This window comes from Mus pahari, chromosome 12 (assembly GCF_900095145.1).
Source record: "Mus pahari chromosome 12, PAHARI_EIJ_v1.1, whole genome shotgun sequence".
Taxonomy (NCBI): domain Eukaryota; kingdom Metazoa; phylum Chordata; class Mammalia; order Rodentia; family Muridae; genus Mus; species Mus pahari.
In genome coordinates, this window is record NC_034601.1 from 18,663,868 (window position 1) to 18,685,181 (window position 21,314).

A 21,314-nucleotide genomic window follows, 5' to 3' on the forward strand; every position below is an offset into this window, starting at 1 on the left:
ATATATTTTTTAAAAGGACAGGAAGAAAAAGTTGGTGAAGAAAGAAGTGGGCTAGGTGGTATAGTTCTAAGCAGCCAATCAGAAAGCTGGGTAAGAAGAGTGCAACAAGTTCGAGGCCACCCTGGGTCACATAGTAAAAACCTTGCTTCAAAAAAAAAAAAAGGGATAAGGTGGGGCTGGAGGGATGGCTTCGTGGTTAAGAAGACTGTCTGCTCTCCCAGGGACCTGGGTTCAATTCCCAGCACCCATGTGGCAGCTCACAAGTGTCTATTTCCAGGGGATCTGACATCTTCACACAACATACATTCAGGCAAAATACCAATGCGCATTAAAAAACAAAATTGAAAAATGTAACAAAGCAAAATAATTTTTTTTTTTTTTTTTTTTTTGTGAAAAAGTCCGAGGAGGAGACAGCCACTGAGGATAAGTGGCTATGTGGCTCACTTAGCAGAAAGGAGGCAGCAGTTACGACCGATAGAAATTGTAAGTGGGAAGCAGGTTTTCAAGTCCTTTGGAGGAGAAGGAATGGGCTGTATCGATGAATGGCGGCTGCTGGTTTAAGTTTATAAAGAGTAAACAGTCCTGGAGGTAGATTGTTTTGCTAAATATACACACACACAAAAGGGGCTGTCCTTAATGCTGCTGAGCTTGGTACTTTAAAATGCCTAAAGTGTGGTTATGTTCTGTATATTTTAATCAAGTAAAAGGTGTTTTTTTTTTTTTTTTTGTGGGGGGTGGGGGTGGGAGAAACCATCTGATAGAGAGGGACATGGAATATACTAAAACAGGAGCCAACACATGGTTACCCAGCCTGAAGGAGCCCCCCCCCCCCCAGTGGAAGACCACCAGCAGGAGGAATTCCCGGGGAACCCCATAGGAAGCTGCTAGGCGTTAGCCTAGGAGGTGGGGGGGGGTGTTAGCCTAGGAGGTGGGGGGGTTAGCCTAGGAGGTGGGGGGGGGGGTTAGCCTAGGAGGCCGGGAAGCTCCGACAGGGTCATTGAGAGGTGTGGGGAACTGGAACTAGTGACTGTGAGAAGGGAGCAGGGCTCACTGCTCTTCCCAGTTGGACTGTGTTTGTTCCAGCCTCCTCCATCCCCTGTCTTTGTGGCAGAGGCAAGCACAGGACACACCTGGATTGTGACAAAGCCACAGAAACAAACTGGTGCCTTTGTCATTAAGAAAATGGCTTTTTATAGAAACCAGTGACATACCTACCTCAAAGTTTTGCTTTCGCTGCCCCATTCCTGCCCCAGGCTGGTGTGGCAAGACTCAGCCAAAAAATGGTCTATTTAACATAGGCCTATTCATAGAGCCACTTTAACTGTACGTTTGAGATGGTTTCTATGAGAGGCAACCTACTATGCTTAGGCGGACCTGGAGGAAGAGGGACTGGGACAAGAGAGTATGGTGGCTTCCTTAGAAGCATCTGGAAATTAAGCGGAACATCACTGGAAAGGAGTGAATGGGACCGGAGTTGCGGTTGGATATGGGCCGGTTTACCCACAGTGCCTGAAACCCCAAAGCCAGCTTCTGTGATTTTGTTTGTTTTTTATAGTTTTACAGAGCCTGGGTTTCAGCATGTGCTAGGAAGTGACCAGCATAGCCATCCTCCGGCCTCAACTCCCTTTAAGTTCCGATTTTCTTTCCCGAGGTGTGGGTAGACAGGTGTTGGCTGGACCTGGAGGAGGTCCATCATGTGTAAACACAGCTAAAGTGAATGAATGATGTTTCCTTTTGCTTATTGTTTAAATGTCTACCTTTTAAAATTATTTTACAAAGTAACAGGTTTGCTTCTGGAGGTTTTGTAAATACTTTGTTAGCCCCACTCCTGCTACCTCCCATGTCTCTGCCTCCCAGCCTGCCTAAGCCTCTGCCTGGCCTTCCCGCTTCTACTTCATACTCCACCTTTCTCCTTTCCTTTAAATCATGGTTTTTCTCCCTCCTGTGAGCCCCTTTCTCGTTCCCTGGCCTTGACATTCACTCCCTCCCACAGAAATGTACATAGAAACGTTAGAGGCTAAGGTGAGGACATACCACGTTTGTCTTTCTGAGCCTGGATTTGCTTCGCTTAAGACATTTTCCAGTTCCTCCATTTTCCAGTGAATTTCATGATTGTTCTTTTGCAGCTGAATAAAGTTCTAGTGTGTACATACAATGTGTGGTGACATTTCCACTATCTGCTCATTGGCAGATGGACGTCTGGGCTGTGTCCTTGCCCTGAACGTTGACAATAAGCAGCAATGGATGTGAATGAGCAAGCACTGTTTGTAGCTATAGAGTCCTTCGGGCATGTGTCCAGGAATGGTGCCACAGTATCATTCGGTAATTCTGGTTCTACTTTTAGCTTCTCAACGAACGTCCACACTGATTTCCACGGTTGATATTTCAGTTCTCACCAACAGTGAACAAGAGAGCCCCTCCCCAACACGAGTATTGCTTGTTACTTCTTTCCTTGATGATAGCCATTCTGACTGGGTGTCTTAGTTACTGTTTAATCGCTATGAAGAAACACTACAACCAAGACAAACTTATAAAAGAAAGCGTTTTATAGAGGGCTTGTTTACAATGTTGGCAGGTTAATCCATGATTATCATGGTGGGGAGCATAGCAGAATAGACAGGCAGACATGGTGCCAGAGGCAGGTTGCAGGTGAAGAGAGCTTGGACCAGGTATGGGCTTTTGGAACCTCAAATCCCTCTTCCAGCAATGCACACACACACACACACACACACACACACACACACACACACACACACACAAGGCCACACTTCCTAATGCTTCCCAAACAATTCCACCACCTGGGGACCAAACATTCAAACATATGAGCCTATGGGGCCCTACTACACTGAGGTAAAGTGGAAATTGTAAAGCAATTTTAATAATTTTAAGTTGTGTTTTTCAGAACTTGAGATGTTGGACACTTTAAAAAATATTTACTAGCCAATTATAATTCTTCTCCTGAAAACTCTTTTCAGTTCATTGACTGATTTAATGTTTTGTATTTCCTAGATATTAATCCTCTGTCAGATATAGAGCATGCACGCACACACACATGTATGTGTGTGTGTATGTATATATATACATATGTGTGTGTGTGTGTTTGTGTGTATGTATATAATTTCTCCCATTGTACAGGCTGCCTTTTCACTTAATTAACTGCTTCCTTAGCTGTATAGAAGCTTTTAATTTTTGGTAGGTCCCATTTGTCAACTATTGGCTTATTGCTCGAATGATTGGAATTTAGGGTTCAAGAAGTCCTTGCCTGTGCCTGTGTTTCAAAGTGTTTTCTCTTTGGCTGACTCAGATTCCTGGTGTATAAGTCCAGTCTCTGACCCACTTGATTTTTGTACAGTATCAGATCTAAGGACCTACGTGGAAAAAAAAAAAACAAAAAAAAACCAGTGTTCCCAGTACCATTTGTTAACAGGAGGCTGTCTTTTCTCCAGTGAATATTTTTGGCATCTTTGTCAAAAGCCAGGTGACCGTATCTGTGTCTTCTGTTCTGTTTCATTGATCCACATTTCTGTCTGTACCAATACAATGCAATTATTGTTACTATGGCGTTAGTAATGCAATTTGAAAGAAGATAGACTAGTACGTCATGCCTTGATCCCCCCACCCCTGCCTGTCCAAGGTATTTTGTGCTTCCAAATTCTGAAATTGGTTTTAGAATAATTCTACAATTAATTCTATTTCCACGAAGAATGGTACTAGAAATTTGATAAGGGATACATTAAATTATAAGATGGCTATTTTCACAATAATGATTTCTCCACATCATAGTATGGGAGGTCTTCTTGTATTCTTCATTTTCTCTTGAGTGCTTTAATGCTTTCATTGTCAAAGTCTTTCACTTATTTGGTTAAGTTTATTCCAAGTATTATTATTATTTGTTATTATTATTACTATTAATTTTTTTTATGTGTATGAGAGTTACTTGGATGCATATAAGAGCATCATATGCCTGCCTGGTTACCTGAGAAAAGCAGTCACTGCCTGGAACAGGCAGTTGTGAGTTGCCAAGGAACTGGAAACAGAACCCCAACTCTCTGCAAGAGCAATAAGTGCTCTTAACTGCTGAGCCATTTCTCTAGCCAATGCCACCATTGCCGCTGTCACCACCACCACCACCACCACCACCATCATCATCACTGGAATTGCATCTCCCATTTCTTTCTCAGTATGTTTGTTATTGGTGTGTAAGAGGACCACTTAACTTGAATTCTGTTGCTTTGCTCAAACTGCTCATCAGTTCTAAGACTTTTCCGTTGAAGTCTGAGGACCCCCCCTCCATTATAGAATCTTATCATTTGCAAGTAGAGATAGTTTGCCTTCTTCATTTTTAAATGTTTATCTCTCTTACTTGCTTATCTTACTGCTCTGCTTTAAGATTGCCAATACTTTATTGAATAAGAGTAGGAAGTAGACATTCTTATCTTGTTCCTGATTTCAGTGCTAGTACATTGCGTTTTCCCATTTTCTATAGTGTAGGTGTGTTCTCTCTCTCTCTCTCTCTCTCTCTCTCTCTCTCTCTCTCTCACACACACACACACACACACACACACACACACACAGCTCTGATTATGTTGAGATGCATTCCTTCAGTGCTGAATTTCTTAAAGACTTGGTCAGTGCAAGAAACACGGCTTTTACCTCAAACGAGACCATAAGTAAGTTTCTTCTGGGGCCAGTATGAGTGACCATAGTCCAGGAACAAATTTTCATATTCACACGTGGAAACAGTTTCAACAGTAACAGGAAAAAGAAAGTCATAAATCCACGTGTTTTTCAGCACATTGCTGGAATCTCACATAGGCAGGGGTCTTAGGGTTTCCATGAATGTGAAGAGACACTGTGCACCATGACCAAGGCAGTTTTATAAAGGACAACATTTAATTGGGACTGGCTTACAGGTTTAAAGGTTCTGTCCATTATCATCAAGGTGGGAGAGCATGGCAGTGTCTAGGCAGGCCTGGTGCAGGAGGAGCTGAGAGTTCTACGTCTTGTTCTAGGTAACCAAGAGAAGACTGGTATTCAATGACAGAGTAAGATCTATTCACAGAGAGAACTGGTCCATTGTGTCCAGTTTCCTGGAAGACTTCGTATAGAACTATTATTTTGTTCTTGTAGAAAGCTTTCCAGCAATAAACTCAATTTATATATGGCATATCTTCTTTGATATATGGTATATCTTTTTGTCTGAGCACTGGGAGCTTATGCCTGAGAGACCGTGAAGAGCCCTGGAGTTCAGAAACAAACAACAGTAAAAGAGAAATAGCAGCTCTCTACCTAGGGTCTTGCCCTACCATTTCACTGTACAAACGTGGGAAGGAAGGCAGAGGGGAAAGGCAGCTTGTACAAATTGCATCAAAAGTAGTAACAGAACCTGCATAGGGCACAGCCCCTCTGAGCTGGTTCAAAGCACACCCCTGGCTTTCTAAGGACTCCCCCTTACATCTGGTCTTCTCACCCCCCCCCCTTTACCTTGGTCATCGCTTTCCTTATCTCTTAGCTCGCACCTTTGCCATTTTGTGCACTACTGTATCAAAGGGCCGAGAATAACCTTAGGTAGATAGGAGACGTTCAGTTGACGCCGGATGAGGTTATGTTTCTGTGTTCTCCTCACTGAAACTGAAAAACAGCCTAAAGTAGAAGGGTTAATTTTGACTCAGTGCAGAGGAATGTAGCCCCTCATAGCAGGGACAGCATTGTGACAGGAATGGCTCAGTCCCTGCCAGTGACCAGAAGCAGACTGGGGAGCCACTCCTCAGCCCACTTTCTTAAGGTCCTCAGCCCCATTTAGAGTGAGTTTCCTCTCCAGTTAAAAGCGGCTGGAAACTCCCTCAAGGACATACAAAAAGATATATCTCTTTAAAATGTCCTGTTTCTTCTGTCAAGCCAGTGAAGTTACACCTTGTCCACCCAGAAGTACAAGCTGCCAGATAACCTTCTGCTCACCCAAGGATTGGCTCCAGATTACTTCTGTTTACTTTAACACTTTATAAAACCTGGAGATATGATGAATGGCAAACAAAGAGTGTGTACGCCGTTATCCAGACTCAGTGATGAATGGCAATTTATGCCATTTGCTATGTAGTTTGATCTTTCATCATATTTTGTTTGACTGACTGATTTGATTTGATTTATGACAGAATTTTCCTGTGTTTATAGCCCAGGCTAGACCCAAGCTCACTCTCCTCCTGCCTCGGGCTCTTGGGTAGTATATCAGCATGTTGTCCATGTGATAGATACCACTCCCTAAATACTTGGGGGTGTGCTGTAGGAAAGCACGGGTTCATATTTCCTTTTACATGCTAACTGAGATACAGATACTGCATTCTGTAGCTTTGTCCCTTTAACCCCACTTAAGGTAAATATATTCAAAGTCCCTTTTTAATATTTTAGCATATTTACATTTTGAAAAATTATAGTTTTAAAAAAAAAATCTTACTTTGGGTTTCTCCATTGTTTCCTCAGTATTAGATTAGTTTCATGCGTTCCTGCATGGAAAGTTACATAAATGATGTTGTTGTCTGTGCGGGGGTCTCTTGTGACCACCAAGGCCAACAAAAGGAGGCAAGATAGAAACTCAGTTCCCTGTGACTCGGGAACTGGTGATGGTTCAGACTTCAGGTGTCTGACACCAGGTAGTTCTAGGCATATTTAAGTACAGCCCTCAAATCCTGTGTGTATAACAAAGCTTAAAATATGATTGCTTCAGAACTCTTGTAAGATACACGTGGCATCTTGCATAAAGATAGGTTCTATAGTTTAACCAAGGAAGCAGGCTGGTTAATCTATAGATTAACCAAAGTAGGCAACTCATGATGACGGGTCTGGGGGAGGATAATGCAATGGTTTAAGAGAAACGTAAGGGTTAGGGACTGGGCAGTGCAGCCTGGGCATGCAGCTAACACAGATAGCCCCGGGTCACCTCTATGGTCACTAGGTTCCTTCCCAGCCTTCAAGATGGAAACAGTTCTACATCTCTCCCTTTGAAGAGACAACCCTGTGTGTTTCACATTCCTGGCTTCCCTCTGTTTATCTGTGAGCACAGGGACCTACGTGCCTCTTACAGTTTCCCCGGAATAGCACACAATAAGGAGACTGTGTCCTCCATCTCCTGTTGTCACCGATTGTATTTTGATCACATAGATACAGTGTTACCTGCTATTGTATCAAACAATCACTATTTAATTACTCCCCTCACCCCCTGTCCATAAGTGATCTCTTTAATATGTGTTGTTATATTCTGTTCATCAATATTTCTTTCTCTACTTAACATTAATAGATTACTTTTATCCAAAACTATCTTTGTTTCAACTTGTGGCAACTCTTTCCACACTCCAGGCTCAACGCTCAGAATCCCATTAGAGCAAGGCTTCTTCTTTTTCTTTTTAATTGAAAATACTTTTTTTCTGTTATTAAATCATTATGCTTCTGTAAGAACATAACTTACATAAAAAACTGTTGTGTCAGCAGAAGTGGTTTTACATCTGAGCCTCGGTTTAGGTTTAGGTTTAGGTTTAGGCCGTTGTGATTGTTTTCCATGGTAGCCCATTCTGCAAAAGGTTTTGTATTTGGTCCTTTGGCTGCAGGGAGGTCCTGTGATACAAAATGAATGTGAAGTCCCCCAAACACCTCAGGTTCCTTGGACATTTGTTTTTGAGTTATTTCGTGGTTGTTGTATATTCTGAAACCTTTCTTACTGCCACACACCCATAGTTATACACGAATCCATTTAAGGTTGTGACAGGTTAAGAAACGGGTTATTACAGTCCAAACAAAACAGTTTGCACCCACCATCCCTCCCTTCCTCCTTCCCTTCCTTCTTTTGATAAGGACTCAAAGATTGTTATTTTTTCCAGTGACTTGTAATTCATTACAGTTCTGAATTCCTTTTGTTGCGAGTTATTCCAGATCTGGCCAGTGGTGGCTTCTTTAATCTGGCTCTTTTTTTTTTTTTCTTTTCCTTGTGATGTACACACAACCTCACATTTCTTCCTTTTCTTTTTTCTTTTTATAGCACTTTTGTGTTTTGTGCTTTCTGGTATAGTGACATGTTCCAGGGTATTTGCTGGGCTTAGAGTACCTACCATTATTAATATAGTTGTAAAAGTACAGATGGGATACATGGACAGATGGGATGTTCCGAGCCAGAGATAAATTCCTTAGTAAATGCTATACAGTGAAGAATGGGAGGGACTGCATACATGGAATCCTAGCTATGTGAGGCAAGCATGATCACTTGAGCCTAGGAATTCAAGTCCAGCACAGGAAACACAGTGAGTCCTTGCCTCTAAATAAGAAGTAAGTATGCAAGTTGACTCTGTTTGCCTAAGGGTCTACAGTAGAAGACAGTGGGACAAAAGCTTGGTCAGTTACCCCAAATGACTAACCAGACACTGTTCAGGCAAGGACCCTCTCAAAGTGGTTTTGTTCTCCTTGCTATATGAAAGCCAAGTGTAGCTGCCCCGGGGCCCTGTTAATGGGCTCCGTATGCCACACACTAATAAATGGACTCACCAGAAGTGAAGTTCACTCTACCTTGAAATGTAAAGACCGAGGAACTCCCCGTTTCAGTCTCTTGGCTCTAGTCACACGCTGGGCTGTGACTGTTTGCCTGACCAGAACCTATGAGAAAATGTGTTGTCTAGAGCAGAGCCGAGCCCTGAATTCAGGAAACAGCTCATGATTTGATTTCCACATGATGAATTGAAGGCGTTGTTCAGGGGCACCAAAAGTTGAGAAAACTTAACTTTCCTCATGTTGTCTTGCCTGCACAGGGATTGACTAGTGGTTTTCTTCTGTTTCCTTTAAACTCATAGGCTCTTTTTTTTTTTTAGTGAAAAGTGGTCCCAGAAACCATGCTCTGACACTCATGTGCTCACTCCTGATGGAGTAGCATTGATTCTCCATCCTTTGAGCAGGTAGAGCTAAGGAATATATACGTACTTATATTCACATCATAAACAGTATATACACATATATACATGTTCACATAATATATACATGTGACAATACATATACATATTTATAAATGTATTTATAGATATTTGTATGTATATGTTTACATGTACATAAATATTTATATGTATATGTTTATTGTATATATAGTATATACATATTTGTACATGTTCATATACAAACACAGAGGTATGGATATACATACATATACATACACATGCATGCCTTTATCTCCCAGCTTCAAGCACTTAGATTTCTTCTGTGATGTTCAGATGTATCTTCACATCTATTACTATATCTTACAAAGCATACTCATATGCGTGTACACATATGCTCACATAGGATACTTTAGTCAGTTCAAACTGCAATAGTAGAATGCCACATAATAAAATCCACAGAAGTTTATTTTCTCAAAATCATGGGGCCAGCCCAGGTGTTGGTGGCATCACAGTTGGTTTCTGGTGACAGCCAGCTTCTTACTATGATCTCATTTGGCCTTTCTTCCGGTACACAGACGAACGCTCCAGCGTCTCTTTCTCTGGTGAGGACATCACACTTAGTGAATCAGGGTTCCACCCTATGGCCTCATTTAACCCTCAGTGCCTTTGTAAAGGCCCTGGCTCTAAATACAGACACACTGTGAATCAGGTTTGCATCATTTCAATATGACAGGGCACGGCCCTACACAAGGGAAAGTGTTCAAAGTGTTCTAGGAAGAGGGCGTCCCAACTAGTCAGGGTTAAAGTCTGGATGGTGGAGTTGTGTGCAGTCACAGATGAGTAGCCCCCACCACTGTGTGTGTGTGTGTGTGTTTTCTGTGTATTAATATTTGTCACTTTATAGTTGGGAAGGCTGCTTTGAGCAGCAACACGTTTCTGCCTGGAATAGCCTTTTCGTGGCAGATGTTCATCAAAGCTCCATTGCTGTGGGGATGGCTGAGTCTCCCCCTCATGGTCTCACCCCTTCCCCATCACGATCCTTTGAACTAGGATCATGTTGCCTTGCCAGATAAGTATAGGAGCCTTGGTGAAAAGCATTGCACTTCCATGCATTGGTTGGCGCCTTAGGCAAAGCCTGATAGGATGTGGTGTGTGTCTGTGTGTGTGTGTGTGTGTGTGTGTGTGTGTGTCTGTGTGGACTAGACATTTAGACCTAGAGATGGGAAACCAGTCTATCAAGACCACAGAGGGGTAGCTATGGAGGGAGCAGGCTGGAACTCACACCATCATACCTGGACACCCTTGTAGGTCAGTGTTGAGGGGTGTGTGTGATATCTTAAACCAGTCCTCTTATCTCAGTCACTTTTCAATTTTGTTTTTGCCATATATACCATGCACTTTTGACAAGGGCAACATCATGTCTCAGCTATTCTTTGAAATAAGTGTTTTGCTAATTGATCTCATTGTGTGTATGTATGTGTATATATGTGTGTGTGTATGTGTATATGTATATATAATATATATACACACACACATATATATAATCATGTCTCACATATATATGTCACACATATGTGTGTGTGCGTGTGTGTGCGTATGTGTGTGTGTGTGTGTGTGTTTTAAAGGGGCATATGTGTGTGTGTGTGTGTGTGTGTGTGTGTGTGTGTGTGTGTGTGTTTTAAAGGGACATAGATGTCCTCACTCTTAAACCTTTGGGGCTACTTTTTTTTTCCTGTTCACTCATATCTCAGATTTGATTCTTAAAGTGGCTCCTGTTATTTGTTTGTTATTTTTGAGATTACAATCTAATTACAACATTTTTCCCTTCCCTCCCTCTAAACCTCTCCATGTACTCCATTAAATCCATGACCTCCTCTAATTGTTTCGTAGACACACACACACACACACACACACACACACACACACTCCTCAGTGCACTGTTGAGTCCATATGCTGCTACTTGTGTGTATGTTTTTTGGGCTGACCGTTTGGCACTGGACAACCAATCAGTGTGCTCTCTCCTGGGGAGGATCACCCCTTCTGCTCCAGCTTCTCTGGGCCGCCTGGAGTTCTTTCTGTAGGGTTGGGGCCCCCCTAGCCTTTCCTGCCCAGTCCATTTGCTGTGTCCTCCTTGTTCAGCTCAGGTTAGGGCAGCCACGTGGATAAGACTTCACATGTGTAGTTTCTGACATTACTAGGAGGCAGACTCTTACAGCAAACTCCCTGATCCTCTGGCTCTTAGAATCTTCCTGCCACTTCTTTTGCAATGCTCCCTGAGCCTTGGGTGTGGTAGTGTTTTGTAGATGTATCCGCTGGGACTGGGCTCCACAACGCTGAATTTTGATTGGTTGTGGTTTTCTGTAATGATCTCCATCTGTTATAAAGAGATGTTTCCTCGATGAGGGGTGAGGACTACCTACCCTTATCTGTGGGCATGAGGAAACTGTTTAGATTGCTGTTAGGGATTATGCAGGTTTAGTAGAGTACTGGTTGTAGAGTCTCCTCCAAGGACCACTGCACCACCAGCACTGAGCATTTAGCTAAGTCTCCTATAACAGGCATGGCATCCCTCTTGTTGTGCTTGTCTAAATTCCAATTAGAGAACTGTTGGTTACAGCCCCAGTCTGTGTGCCATTACTGAACCCGTAGGGTTATTGTGACGTGTTGGTTGTTGACCTGGTTCATAGGTGTACTGGATAGCTTTGTGTCAACTTGACACAGCTGGAGTTATCACAGAGAAAGGAGCTTCAGTTGGGGAAATGCCTCCATGAGATCCAGCTGTAAGGCATTTTCTCAATTAGTGATCAAGGGGGGAGGGCCCCTTGTGGGTGGTGCCATCTCTGGGCTGGTAGTCTTGGGTTCTATAAGAGAGTGGACTGAGCAAGCCAGTGGAAGCAAGCCAGTAAAGAACATCCCTCCATGGCTTCTGCATCAGCTCCTGCTTTCTGACCTGCTTGAGTTCCAGTCCTGCATCCTTTGGTGATCAACAGCAGTATGGAAATGTAAGCTGAATAAACCCTTTCCTCCCCAACTTGCTTCTTGGTCATGATGTTTGTGCAGGAATAGAAACCCTGACTAAGACAATAGGTGTCACAGCTGAAACTGTTGGTGGCTAGCTTCCTTTGGAAACATTTGTGGCACCCTCTGTTACTATGAAGGCTAGTCCTCTGGAAGGTGGGTGTTCAGGTCACTTCTAGCTCAAGGGGCCACTGGACTCTGTTTCTGGAGTTGATGGTGTGTTCCTTAAGAAAGACCTACCTTATGCCTCTCAGGTGTAACATATGAAGATTTGGAGCTAGGAACCTCCAGTAAGAGAGAACCTGTGATATTTGACGTTCTGGGTCTGGATGACCTCACTCAATATGACCTTTTCTAGTTCCATCCATTTGCCTGCCAAGTTTATGGTCTCATTTTTCTTTCCTCCTGAAGAGTATTCCATAGTGTATATGTAATGTTTCTATGATTGTTCATCAGTTGGAGGACATTTGGATTGTTTCAATTTCCTAGCTATTTTGAATAGAGCAGCAGTGATGTTGGCTGGGCAGGTATCTGTGGACTAGGATGCTGAGTTCTTTGGGCAGATACAAGGATACAAGGAGTGGTATGGCAGGCTCACATGGCAGACTTAAGAGGAGAGTAGGTATTAGTGGTAAAGACAAGCATGGACCGGGGTCCGTTTTGTATCTAAGTCTTATCTTCTGTCTTCTGCTGCCACACCTTTCTTAGTTTGAAATATAATTCACTCAGCAACTCCATGCATGCAGCCCCTCGAACGTAGATTCTTTTTTTAGGATAAGTTCCTTAAAGTGAAATTATTGAATCTAAATAAAGTTTTTGATTTAAAGATCTTTCTAATGTTTTATAAAAGCATCTCATCCGATACTAGCAGGGATCCAGTATTCTCAAAGATCCGAGGGCATCTTTGAAAATGAGCCATTACTTTCTTATTTCTTATAACTCTGGGCAAATTATGTGTCTTAGAGTTTTACTGCTGTGAACAGATGCCATGACCAAGGCAACTCTTATGAAGGACATTTAATTGGGGCTGGTTTACAGGTGCAGAGGTTCAGTCCATTATCACCATGGCAGGAGCATGGCAGCATCCAGGTAGGCTTGGTGCAGGAGGAGCTGAGAGTACTAAGCTGCTAACAGAATTCTGACTTCCAGCCCATGCCCACAGTGACACACCTATTCCAACAGGGCCACACCTCCTAATAGAGCCACTCCCTGGGCCAACCATATACAGGCCATCACAATATGGCTGTAGGACTATGGTTCTGTACTATTTTCACTGTGACCCTTTAGACTCAGAGTCTGAGAAACCCTTTCTACTCCATGACTGACAGCTGTTACTAAACATAGTCCACACTAGCATGGTTTCTTTCTTTCCACTAAAGGTAAGCTCTCACCTTTTTAGAGCCTCCTGAGGCTCTAGGCCTCAGTTGGTACCAACCTGATGATATACCAGGCTTTATTATGAGTCAGATACGTACACGTAAAAGCTCATGTTACAGCTTTTCTCTTTCTCACTATAGTTAGTCACCACAGAAAAGCGCTTCCTTAAGGACAGCTTGTACACCGAAGGAATCATGATTCTGTGGGACCCATCCGTGTATCATGCAGACATTCCGCAGGTAAGTGAGTCCCCCATCCGCCCTCAGACTTCCTCATGATGCCAGGTTTTTAAAGTCGCATGTGACTTCAGCCATTCCTAGCTGTTTGAGTTTTAGGCAGCCTGCTCCATAGGGACTGGCATACTCAAGAATTCCCCCATCCTAGCCAGCGCCTGTGCATGCCTTCCTTGGAAGGTCATGTGCATATTGGGCATGGTGGAGACTAGTAGGAGATATTCTGGAATAGGATGTGTTCATCGCTCTACTTACTCCCGATGCACCTCCGTGGGAAAGGACAGTAAATGACTGTTACCACATCAATCATGTTGTCGTCACATTTCTGCTCCCCACTTGCAGTGCCTAAAACTCCTCCCATTTCGCTCTTATAACACTATCAAGAAGTAGGAGGAAGCCTGGTGGCCCCCGTGTTTCAGATGGGAGAGCAGAGCATAGATGGGAGAAGTCACCTATGCTTGGTTACCTAACTCAGTAGCACAGATCTGCAATCTTGATTTTTTTTTTTTTTTTTAGGGAAGATGTGAGCCACGGGATTGCTGGGTTCTCAGGCCTTCTGGAAGTGTCTGCTCACTTTTGGTTCTCTCTGTAGGTTACATATATAGTGTCTCTTGACATGGGCTATAGAAGCCTAAGGAGAATGGCTTAACAGAAGCCACAGAGAGCACTGACCTTAGTAGGTTTGGGTCCTTAAATGCCCACTGATGGCTCCTAGCTCTGAGTATCTCACCGGTGCCCTCACTCCAGTCTGCAGCTTCCCTCGAGCTCAGGTTATAACTCGAGTCTGCCTGAGTCAGGTGAAAGACTCTGAGCCCATAGATAAAATAATTTGTGCTCCAGTTTCCTCTCCGTCAACAGTAAGGGTACCTCGGTGTGATGGTCCTGGCTACTGGAAGCTGTGGCAGGAGGATCTCTTGACACCAGGATCTGAAGGCCAGGCTTGGTCAAATAGTGAGAACTGCTTAAAAACAAACAAATACACACAGACAGACAAACAATCAGCAAACAGCTTGGATGGTGCAGAGATACCCTTTCAGATGGCATAGTGCCCACACTTGATGGCTCTGAAATCGGAAGTGTTTTCGAGATCACCATTCCAACAGTCCTATAGTCAGAGACTTCGTTCTAGGCCCCGACTGGACTACCCACTAAGGGCTATGATTCGATGATGTTCGTGATCGGCCGCAAGACCAGGCTGATCCTCTGGCAAGAATGTTTGTGTAAGGTTTCTCTGCTAAGCACACCACTTCCTTCTGTTTCAGTGGTATCAGAAGCCAGACTACAACTTCTTCGAAACCTATAAGAGTTACCGAAGGCTTCACCCCAGCCAGCCTTTTTACATCCTCAAGCCCCAGATGCCATGGGAACTATGGGACATCATTCAGGAAATCTCCCCAGATCTGATTCAGCCAAATCCCCCATCCTCCGGCATGCTGGGTGAGTGCGTGTGTGTGGAGAAGTCCTGTGTTTGTTTTGTAGAGGACTGGCTTTCTTCTTCAGTCTCGTTCATGCACCAGAACAACTTTTCTACTTGTACACTATACTAAAACCTTATCTCACATAAGGTGTAATTTTTATTCTTAAGATGTCTGCTGAGGGAACTTAGTCAGGCATCCAAGGCCACATTCAGTTTGTGCCACAATGAGGAGACTGCCATCCTATTGTAAGAGAGAAGACCCCCTCCCTCCCCCCATCCCCCACCCCCCACTAGCTGACAGTCAGAAAGATTTCTATGGAGGAGAGAAGGGGGGGTTGACGTGGAGTGATAGCGTAATGGGAGGCACACCCAAAGAGGAGGAAGGGAGGAGATAAGACCTTGGATGGAATAAGCAAGACCCTTGTCTTAGGCTTACAATTCAGAGAGTATGCTAAAGCTCATTAATCAAGTGATGTTTTAATGCAATATCTTTAAAAAAATCACAGTGCCAGAAATTATAATGAACAACAACAACAACAAAAGGTTTCATATGTAGCTAGGGATAGAACTGGTAACATTGCTCTGCAGAGTCATGTTTGGAACCTGACACAGACAAAGGTTTATCATACCTCTCCTGGCTTTGTGGATGCTTTAGTCGCAATCATGAGAGAAGCCGGGCTAGCTCGTCTAGGTGGGGCCATGTAGGAAGCGGGAAGCAGATGTGGGGTAGACTGGGAAAAGTGTACTGAATGCTGGTCAAAGGCTCTCTTTGTAAGCTCTCTCCCTGTCCCTCAGATCTTAACGCCCATCCATCCTTCCCGCCCTTTCTCTTGGGATGAACCACTGGGGCATTTTCATGAATGGACAGGCTATCTCTGCAGATGGATGGGCATTCCTTTTATGGGCACCTGTAGTGGAACCCCTTTAACCAGATGATTCCAGGGGCTCACCACTGTGCAGTTTATCTGTCTATTTCCCATACTAGACGGCTGTCTTTCACGTATCCTTGTGGGTCTGGCATGGTAAAATACCCCCCAGTAAATGAGTAGCTTAGTTTTCTACTAGAGGCAGGGATGAAAAGAAATAGGGGCCCTTGCAGAATGTCAGCCCCTTCGTACCCTCTTCTTCAGCGTTCAGGTAGGTGCATCTGGGATCTTCCTGGAGCTTTGAGAGCAGCATCGGTTGGTGTACTGAGGAACACACTTCCTATTGCCCCAGGGCCCTGCTGCTGTCTGCATTGCCCCTGCCATACCTGTTCCCTCCTAACCACACGCCTCCTCTCTGCTCCCCTCTCTAGGCATCATCATCATGATGACGCTGTGTGACCAGGTTGATATTTATGAGTTCCTCCCGTCCAAGCGCAAGACGGATGTGTGCTACTATCACCAAAAGTTCTTTGACAGCGCCTGCACGATGGGTGCCTACCACCCACTCCTCTTCGAGAAGAATATGGTGAAGCATCTCAACGAGGGAACGGATGAAGACATTTATTTGTTTGGGAAAGCTACCCTGTCCGGCTTCCGGAACAATCGCTGTTGAGCCAGGCACCCTCATCCTTCTCCATAAGTCATTTTATGGCTACGCTCCTGGTTACCACTGCTCGAAGGAGTGTTTTTTATTCAACAGGCCCAGCCTGCTTCTTGCACTCTAGGGAATTTTGTTGGCGAGAGTTCTGGGGCCTCCAGTGTCTGATGGCAAGGAGGCAGATGCAGCTTTCCCGGCAGCCACAGAGTATGGGAGCCCAGATTCTTGCCGCACACATTTCTCCTAGGCAGCATCCTCCTCTCCTTCCACATGGGTAGGGGAAAGTGCCACATTTCTCACCAGGGTTGCCAAAACTAGACTTTGTTTTTTTTTCCCAACTGAATGATGTCATCCTAGTGAAGGCACACCCTCTGTGGCTTGAAATCTCTCCCTAGGTGGTGACTTCACGTCTCCCAGATCATGATTTGTGTCAGATGCAGGGTGACTTCAGGAAGAGGAGGCCTACTCAGTTACTCCAGAGTAGAGTTGTTCCCAAGGGTACTCCCTTGGGGACATGGTCCCATTGTCACCCCGTCTGACTAGGTTGATCCTTAATCCTGGGTGCTTCTGAGCAGAGGATCTTGGGTCGCCCACTTCCCACTCCCCGTGGAGACAGAAGAAGGTACAGATGGGGACTCCCATCTGTCCCCAGCCTGATCAGAGTTGAGTGAATTCGAGAGACACCCAACAGGTAGCTAGAATGCAAACATTCTGTGTGCTCGCTGATCTGGGCTCCTCCCGGAGAGTGTGCTGTCTGTGCGCCCAGCAGGGGCCAGTTCTAGCGTGTTCTTGTAGAGCTGAGGCACTGGGGAAGCTCTTAGAGGAAGAAGAGGAACACACCGTCTGCGTCAGAAGATGTCTTCACTTTCCCCTTTATCACTGATGTTACGTTCTGTACGACCTGTTAGAATGTGGAGGCCCAAGGTATTTTTGTTAGGAAGTCCCTACCCATATTGGCACCAAGTGCTGCCCCACAGTAGACAGCAAGCAGGTTAGTCAGATAGACTGGGGCTCTTATTTTATTTTTTAAATGTCGACTCCCTAACCTTCTCCTAATTGCTATCATTACTCTCCCTTACAGCAGGCTTCCCTCCCAAATTACTTTTAATCATTTTTTGTTTGGCAATTACCCCGACTTTCACTGACCTTATGGGCCCCCCTCCCCCATGAAAGGTCTCTCAGGGCATGGGGAATATGTTTTCTGGGACTTAGGTTAGAATCTTAATCATAACTGATTCTCACAAGGGGTGAGGTGTGTGACCACAGATTGCCCTGCTCCCCCTACAAGGGAGTGGCATTGGTCTCTGGGCAGGGAGCACCCACCCTGTTTGGCAAGCATACATACCCTCACAAGGATTTTCTGAGACCTCTCTACCTGGTGGGAAGCCACAGCAACCCCCTCAGCCCCTGGTGTGGAGTAGTTCAATGACTTACAGATGAGAATTAATGCTATTGAACCAAGGTCACTAAAACACAGTCTGTTGGATTCCTGAGGCTGGCCTGTGTGCTCACAGGGCTTCGGTGTTTCGAGCTGCAGACCCACTGTCTCAGAGCTCACAGACTTGTTTACTGCTGACCCCTTGCCTTATGCGGGCAATAGAAAGCCCGAGTGAAAAGCCCTGGCTTTCCAGGTTGACCCCCACTTCCTCACTGTGCCACTTTGTTTCCATATCTGTAAAATGGGGGTGACATTCCTACCTCACAAGGCTGTGTGGGGACCGCAGGAAAGCACATGGCTGGGCTGTGTGAGGACCACCGGAAAGCACGTGGCTGGGCTGTGTCCACGGTGCATAGGAAGTAGGTACCCTGATGTCCTTCCTCGTTCCTTATGGAGGGTCACATCCATGCTGGGCCTTGCTGCAGGAGAGGGCAGTGGAGACGAGCAGGGCATCTTTTCTGTTGTGAGGCACCTGCATCCTTTGCAGCTCGTAGGAGGAGCCTACCTGCCTTGCTGCCTGCACCTCAGGGTGCACAGAGCCATTGGGTTGCTTGGCCTCTGTGTGGGATAGGTCTAGGGAATTCCTGGCTCATTATAAGGCATCAGGACTGTGGATGGAGTGTCCAGGAAGCTGATGTTCCCTCCGTCAGCAAGAGGTACATTAGAGACGGAGACTACACTGGGTAGATTCTAGTTTTTAGTTCTTATTAATGTGAGGGAGTAAATTAATAAGTGTAATATGATTCTGATGTCTGTTAGACTTTCTCTGTGCTCTATAAATGTGGATGCTTGGGTAAAGTGGACTACGGAGTGGACGTGGGCATCCCTGTTAGCCTGGTGAGGTGTTTAGTATCTGCGACAGGTAGTTTAGAATCTGTGACTGAGTGCTATAGGAAAGCGTCTGTCTACGTGGGCACCGACGTCAGTAGCCATCCTAAATGCAGGATCCTCTTGGTTCCTCCTGCCAGTCAAATCTCTCATTGCTCTTGGTTTCCGGGTTTGTGTCAGAAAGTTTTAAAACATACCTGTTAATTCTAAATTATCCAAAGATTATGTGCAAATTTTAAAATAAATATCTTTTTTCAGAAATCTGCTGCTGCTTTTCATACTTTCCTAATGGTAATGACTGATTGCCGCTCACGCGTTCCAAGGAGCTATGTCTCGAAACCAAGTGCCCTGTACTCCTCCAGGAGTCTCTGGCACTGATCTTCAACACTCCAGGAAAAAGTATATATATTTACTGTGAAGGACAGAATCTCAGAGATATTGACAGCTTATTGATTTTTTTTGCCCATTCACTCTTGCTAGATATAAGCAACAAAGCTACCATTTAATACACACGTTAGGAGAGAGGAGAGAGAGAATGGGGTAAAGAATAGGAGAAAAGGAACTTGCTCTGGATTTCAGGACCCTTAGATCGGTGGCTCTTAACCTCCTAACACTACAGCCCTTTAGTACAGTTCATGACGTGATGGCCCCCAACCCTAAACTTATTTTCATTGCTTCTTAATAACTGTAATTTTGCTACCATTATGAATTGTGATGTAAATATCTATTTTTTGATGGTCTAAGATGACCCCCTATTAAATGGTCATTTGACCCTTAAAGGATTTTCTACTCACAGGTTGAGAATCACTGCTTTAGATTGTTAGGGCAATAATGATTTTAGGGAATAGCTAAGAGTGTTTGAAGAAAAACCCTGAAAAAGAGCAGGATATTTTTTGGGGGGTGGGGTAAGAGGATTTCTTTTTCCCAGAACTGCTTGATTTCAAGATAAGGGCGTCTCCCCAAATCCTTAATAGTGAATTCCTAACCCCAGGACTTAGGTTGGAACCTCTTTGGAAATGGGACTCTTGGAGATCTAGTTATTTCAGATGAGGTCATGCAGCAGTAGGGTGGGCCCAACTCCAGGATGACTTGTGTCCTTATGAAAAGGAGAAATCTAGAGACGGGCACACACAGAGAAAACACAATGTAATGCTGAAGTCTGAGGTCGCGGTGATGTACAAGCCAAGGAATGCCAAAGGTTGCCAGAAAACACGCCAGAAGCTGGAGAAGCTGCCTAGAATAGATTCTCCCCCGCAGTCCTCAGAGGGACTAACCTCAATCTGGGAGTTCTGGCTTCTAGAAGTTTCAGACAATACACCTCTGTTGTCAAAAACCACACGCTTTGAGGTACTTTACACATAGCCCTTAAGAAATCAAGCCTAATGCCTCCTCCCTCCACATCCCTGCCTTTAAAATTCCCAGCTGCAGCTTCCTGGGCTGAGGAATGGGAAAGGGCAACAGGCTGCTCAGGGGTGGTGCTTGACCCCACCTAGGACCCTGGAGAATACAGTCTTGGATGCTGGGGTTTGTGGGGCTTCTCCTTCAAGAAGACAGGACCCTGGACAGCCACTTCTGATGACATCTTGATCTGAGTTTTACTGGTTAGCCAGAGAGCACGGAAGTGTCTCCCTGGCCCTGCATCCAATGCTTTGGCATTGTGAGCTCCTTGGACCAATGCATCTCCATGATGATAGTGAAGCATTGTTTGGATCCCATGAGAATGGGAGTTGAAAGCAGAAAATAGAAAAATAATTCTATTTGGCCAAGTTTCCAGTGGCCTGGCAAGCTAGTGGGTGGGTCTCTCCATCTGTGACTGGAGACTGGTTTCTTTTGTTCCTCATCCTGGAATCGGATTCTGTTTTTAAGATATAGATGCTAAGTATGAGGAGGCGGAAAAATGGGGTCTCAGTTTGTTGGCTGATTGTAAGAAGGAAGCAGTGTGCGAGGTGGCATGACCCTCAGCACAGCTTCTAGGATGTACTGTGGTGTGCACTGTGAGGCTAGGCGAGGCTTCTCCTCTCTTGGGAAGCAGGAGTGCTCCAATCCTGAAAGTTCACTCCGCAGGCTGGGAGATTGCCATCTGATCAGGAGAGCGTGAAGGGCTGTATTGTGTCATAGAATGCTCTCATGATCCTTTATACTCGGTCCTCCTCAGGGTTAATTGGAGAACAGATTTCGATAGGAAGAGAGAAATACCATTCAGGCCAGTGAGCACAGGAACAGCTGCTGCCTGGCACTGCTGCCTGGCACTGGGAGATGTCTCAGGGCTTCTGCTCTCTGTGAAGCAGAAGCTGGGAACATGAGCCCACCCTGCCTATGTGGAGGTATTTTCTATAACATTGACCTGGACAATTGTGCTATATTCTTGAGCACACCTTCATAATGGCCTGGAAGAAAATACATGCAGTTGTCAAGTGGAGAACATGGCAGTGCAGGTCAAGGTTAAGCTGGAGTCTGAAGAGCAAAAGCACTTCCTGTTGATGGGAAATAGGTAAGCCTTGGTAGGTACCAAACTTGAAACATGGGTAGGATTCCCCTTTCTCCTCCTCCTCCTCCTCCTCCTCCTCCTCCTC

At 44.8% G+C, this 21,314-nt stretch overlaps 1 protein-coding gene across 2 annotated transcripts in view; it reads left to right on the plus strand.

Annotated features, from left to right (window-relative positions):
* St6gal1 (ST6 beta-galactoside alpha-2,6-sialyltransferase 1) overlaps window positions 1–18,989 on the plus strand; it is a 138,390-nt gene extending 119,401 nt beyond the window's left edge. For both annotated transcript variants that reach the window (XM_029544436.1, XM_021209607.2), the window contains exons 6-8: window positions 13,442–13,540; window positions 14,797–14,971; window positions 16,249–18,989. In XM_029544436.1, the coding sequence (XP_029400296.1) occupies window positions 13,442–13,540; window positions 14,797–14,971; window positions 16,249–16,490 (516 nt within the window). In that variant the 3' untranslated portion in view covers window positions 16,491–18,989. The remainder of the gene's footprint in view (window positions 1–13,441; window positions 13,541–14,796; window positions 14,972–16,248) is intronic.
* Window positions 18,990–21,314: the final 2,325 nt, after the last annotated feature.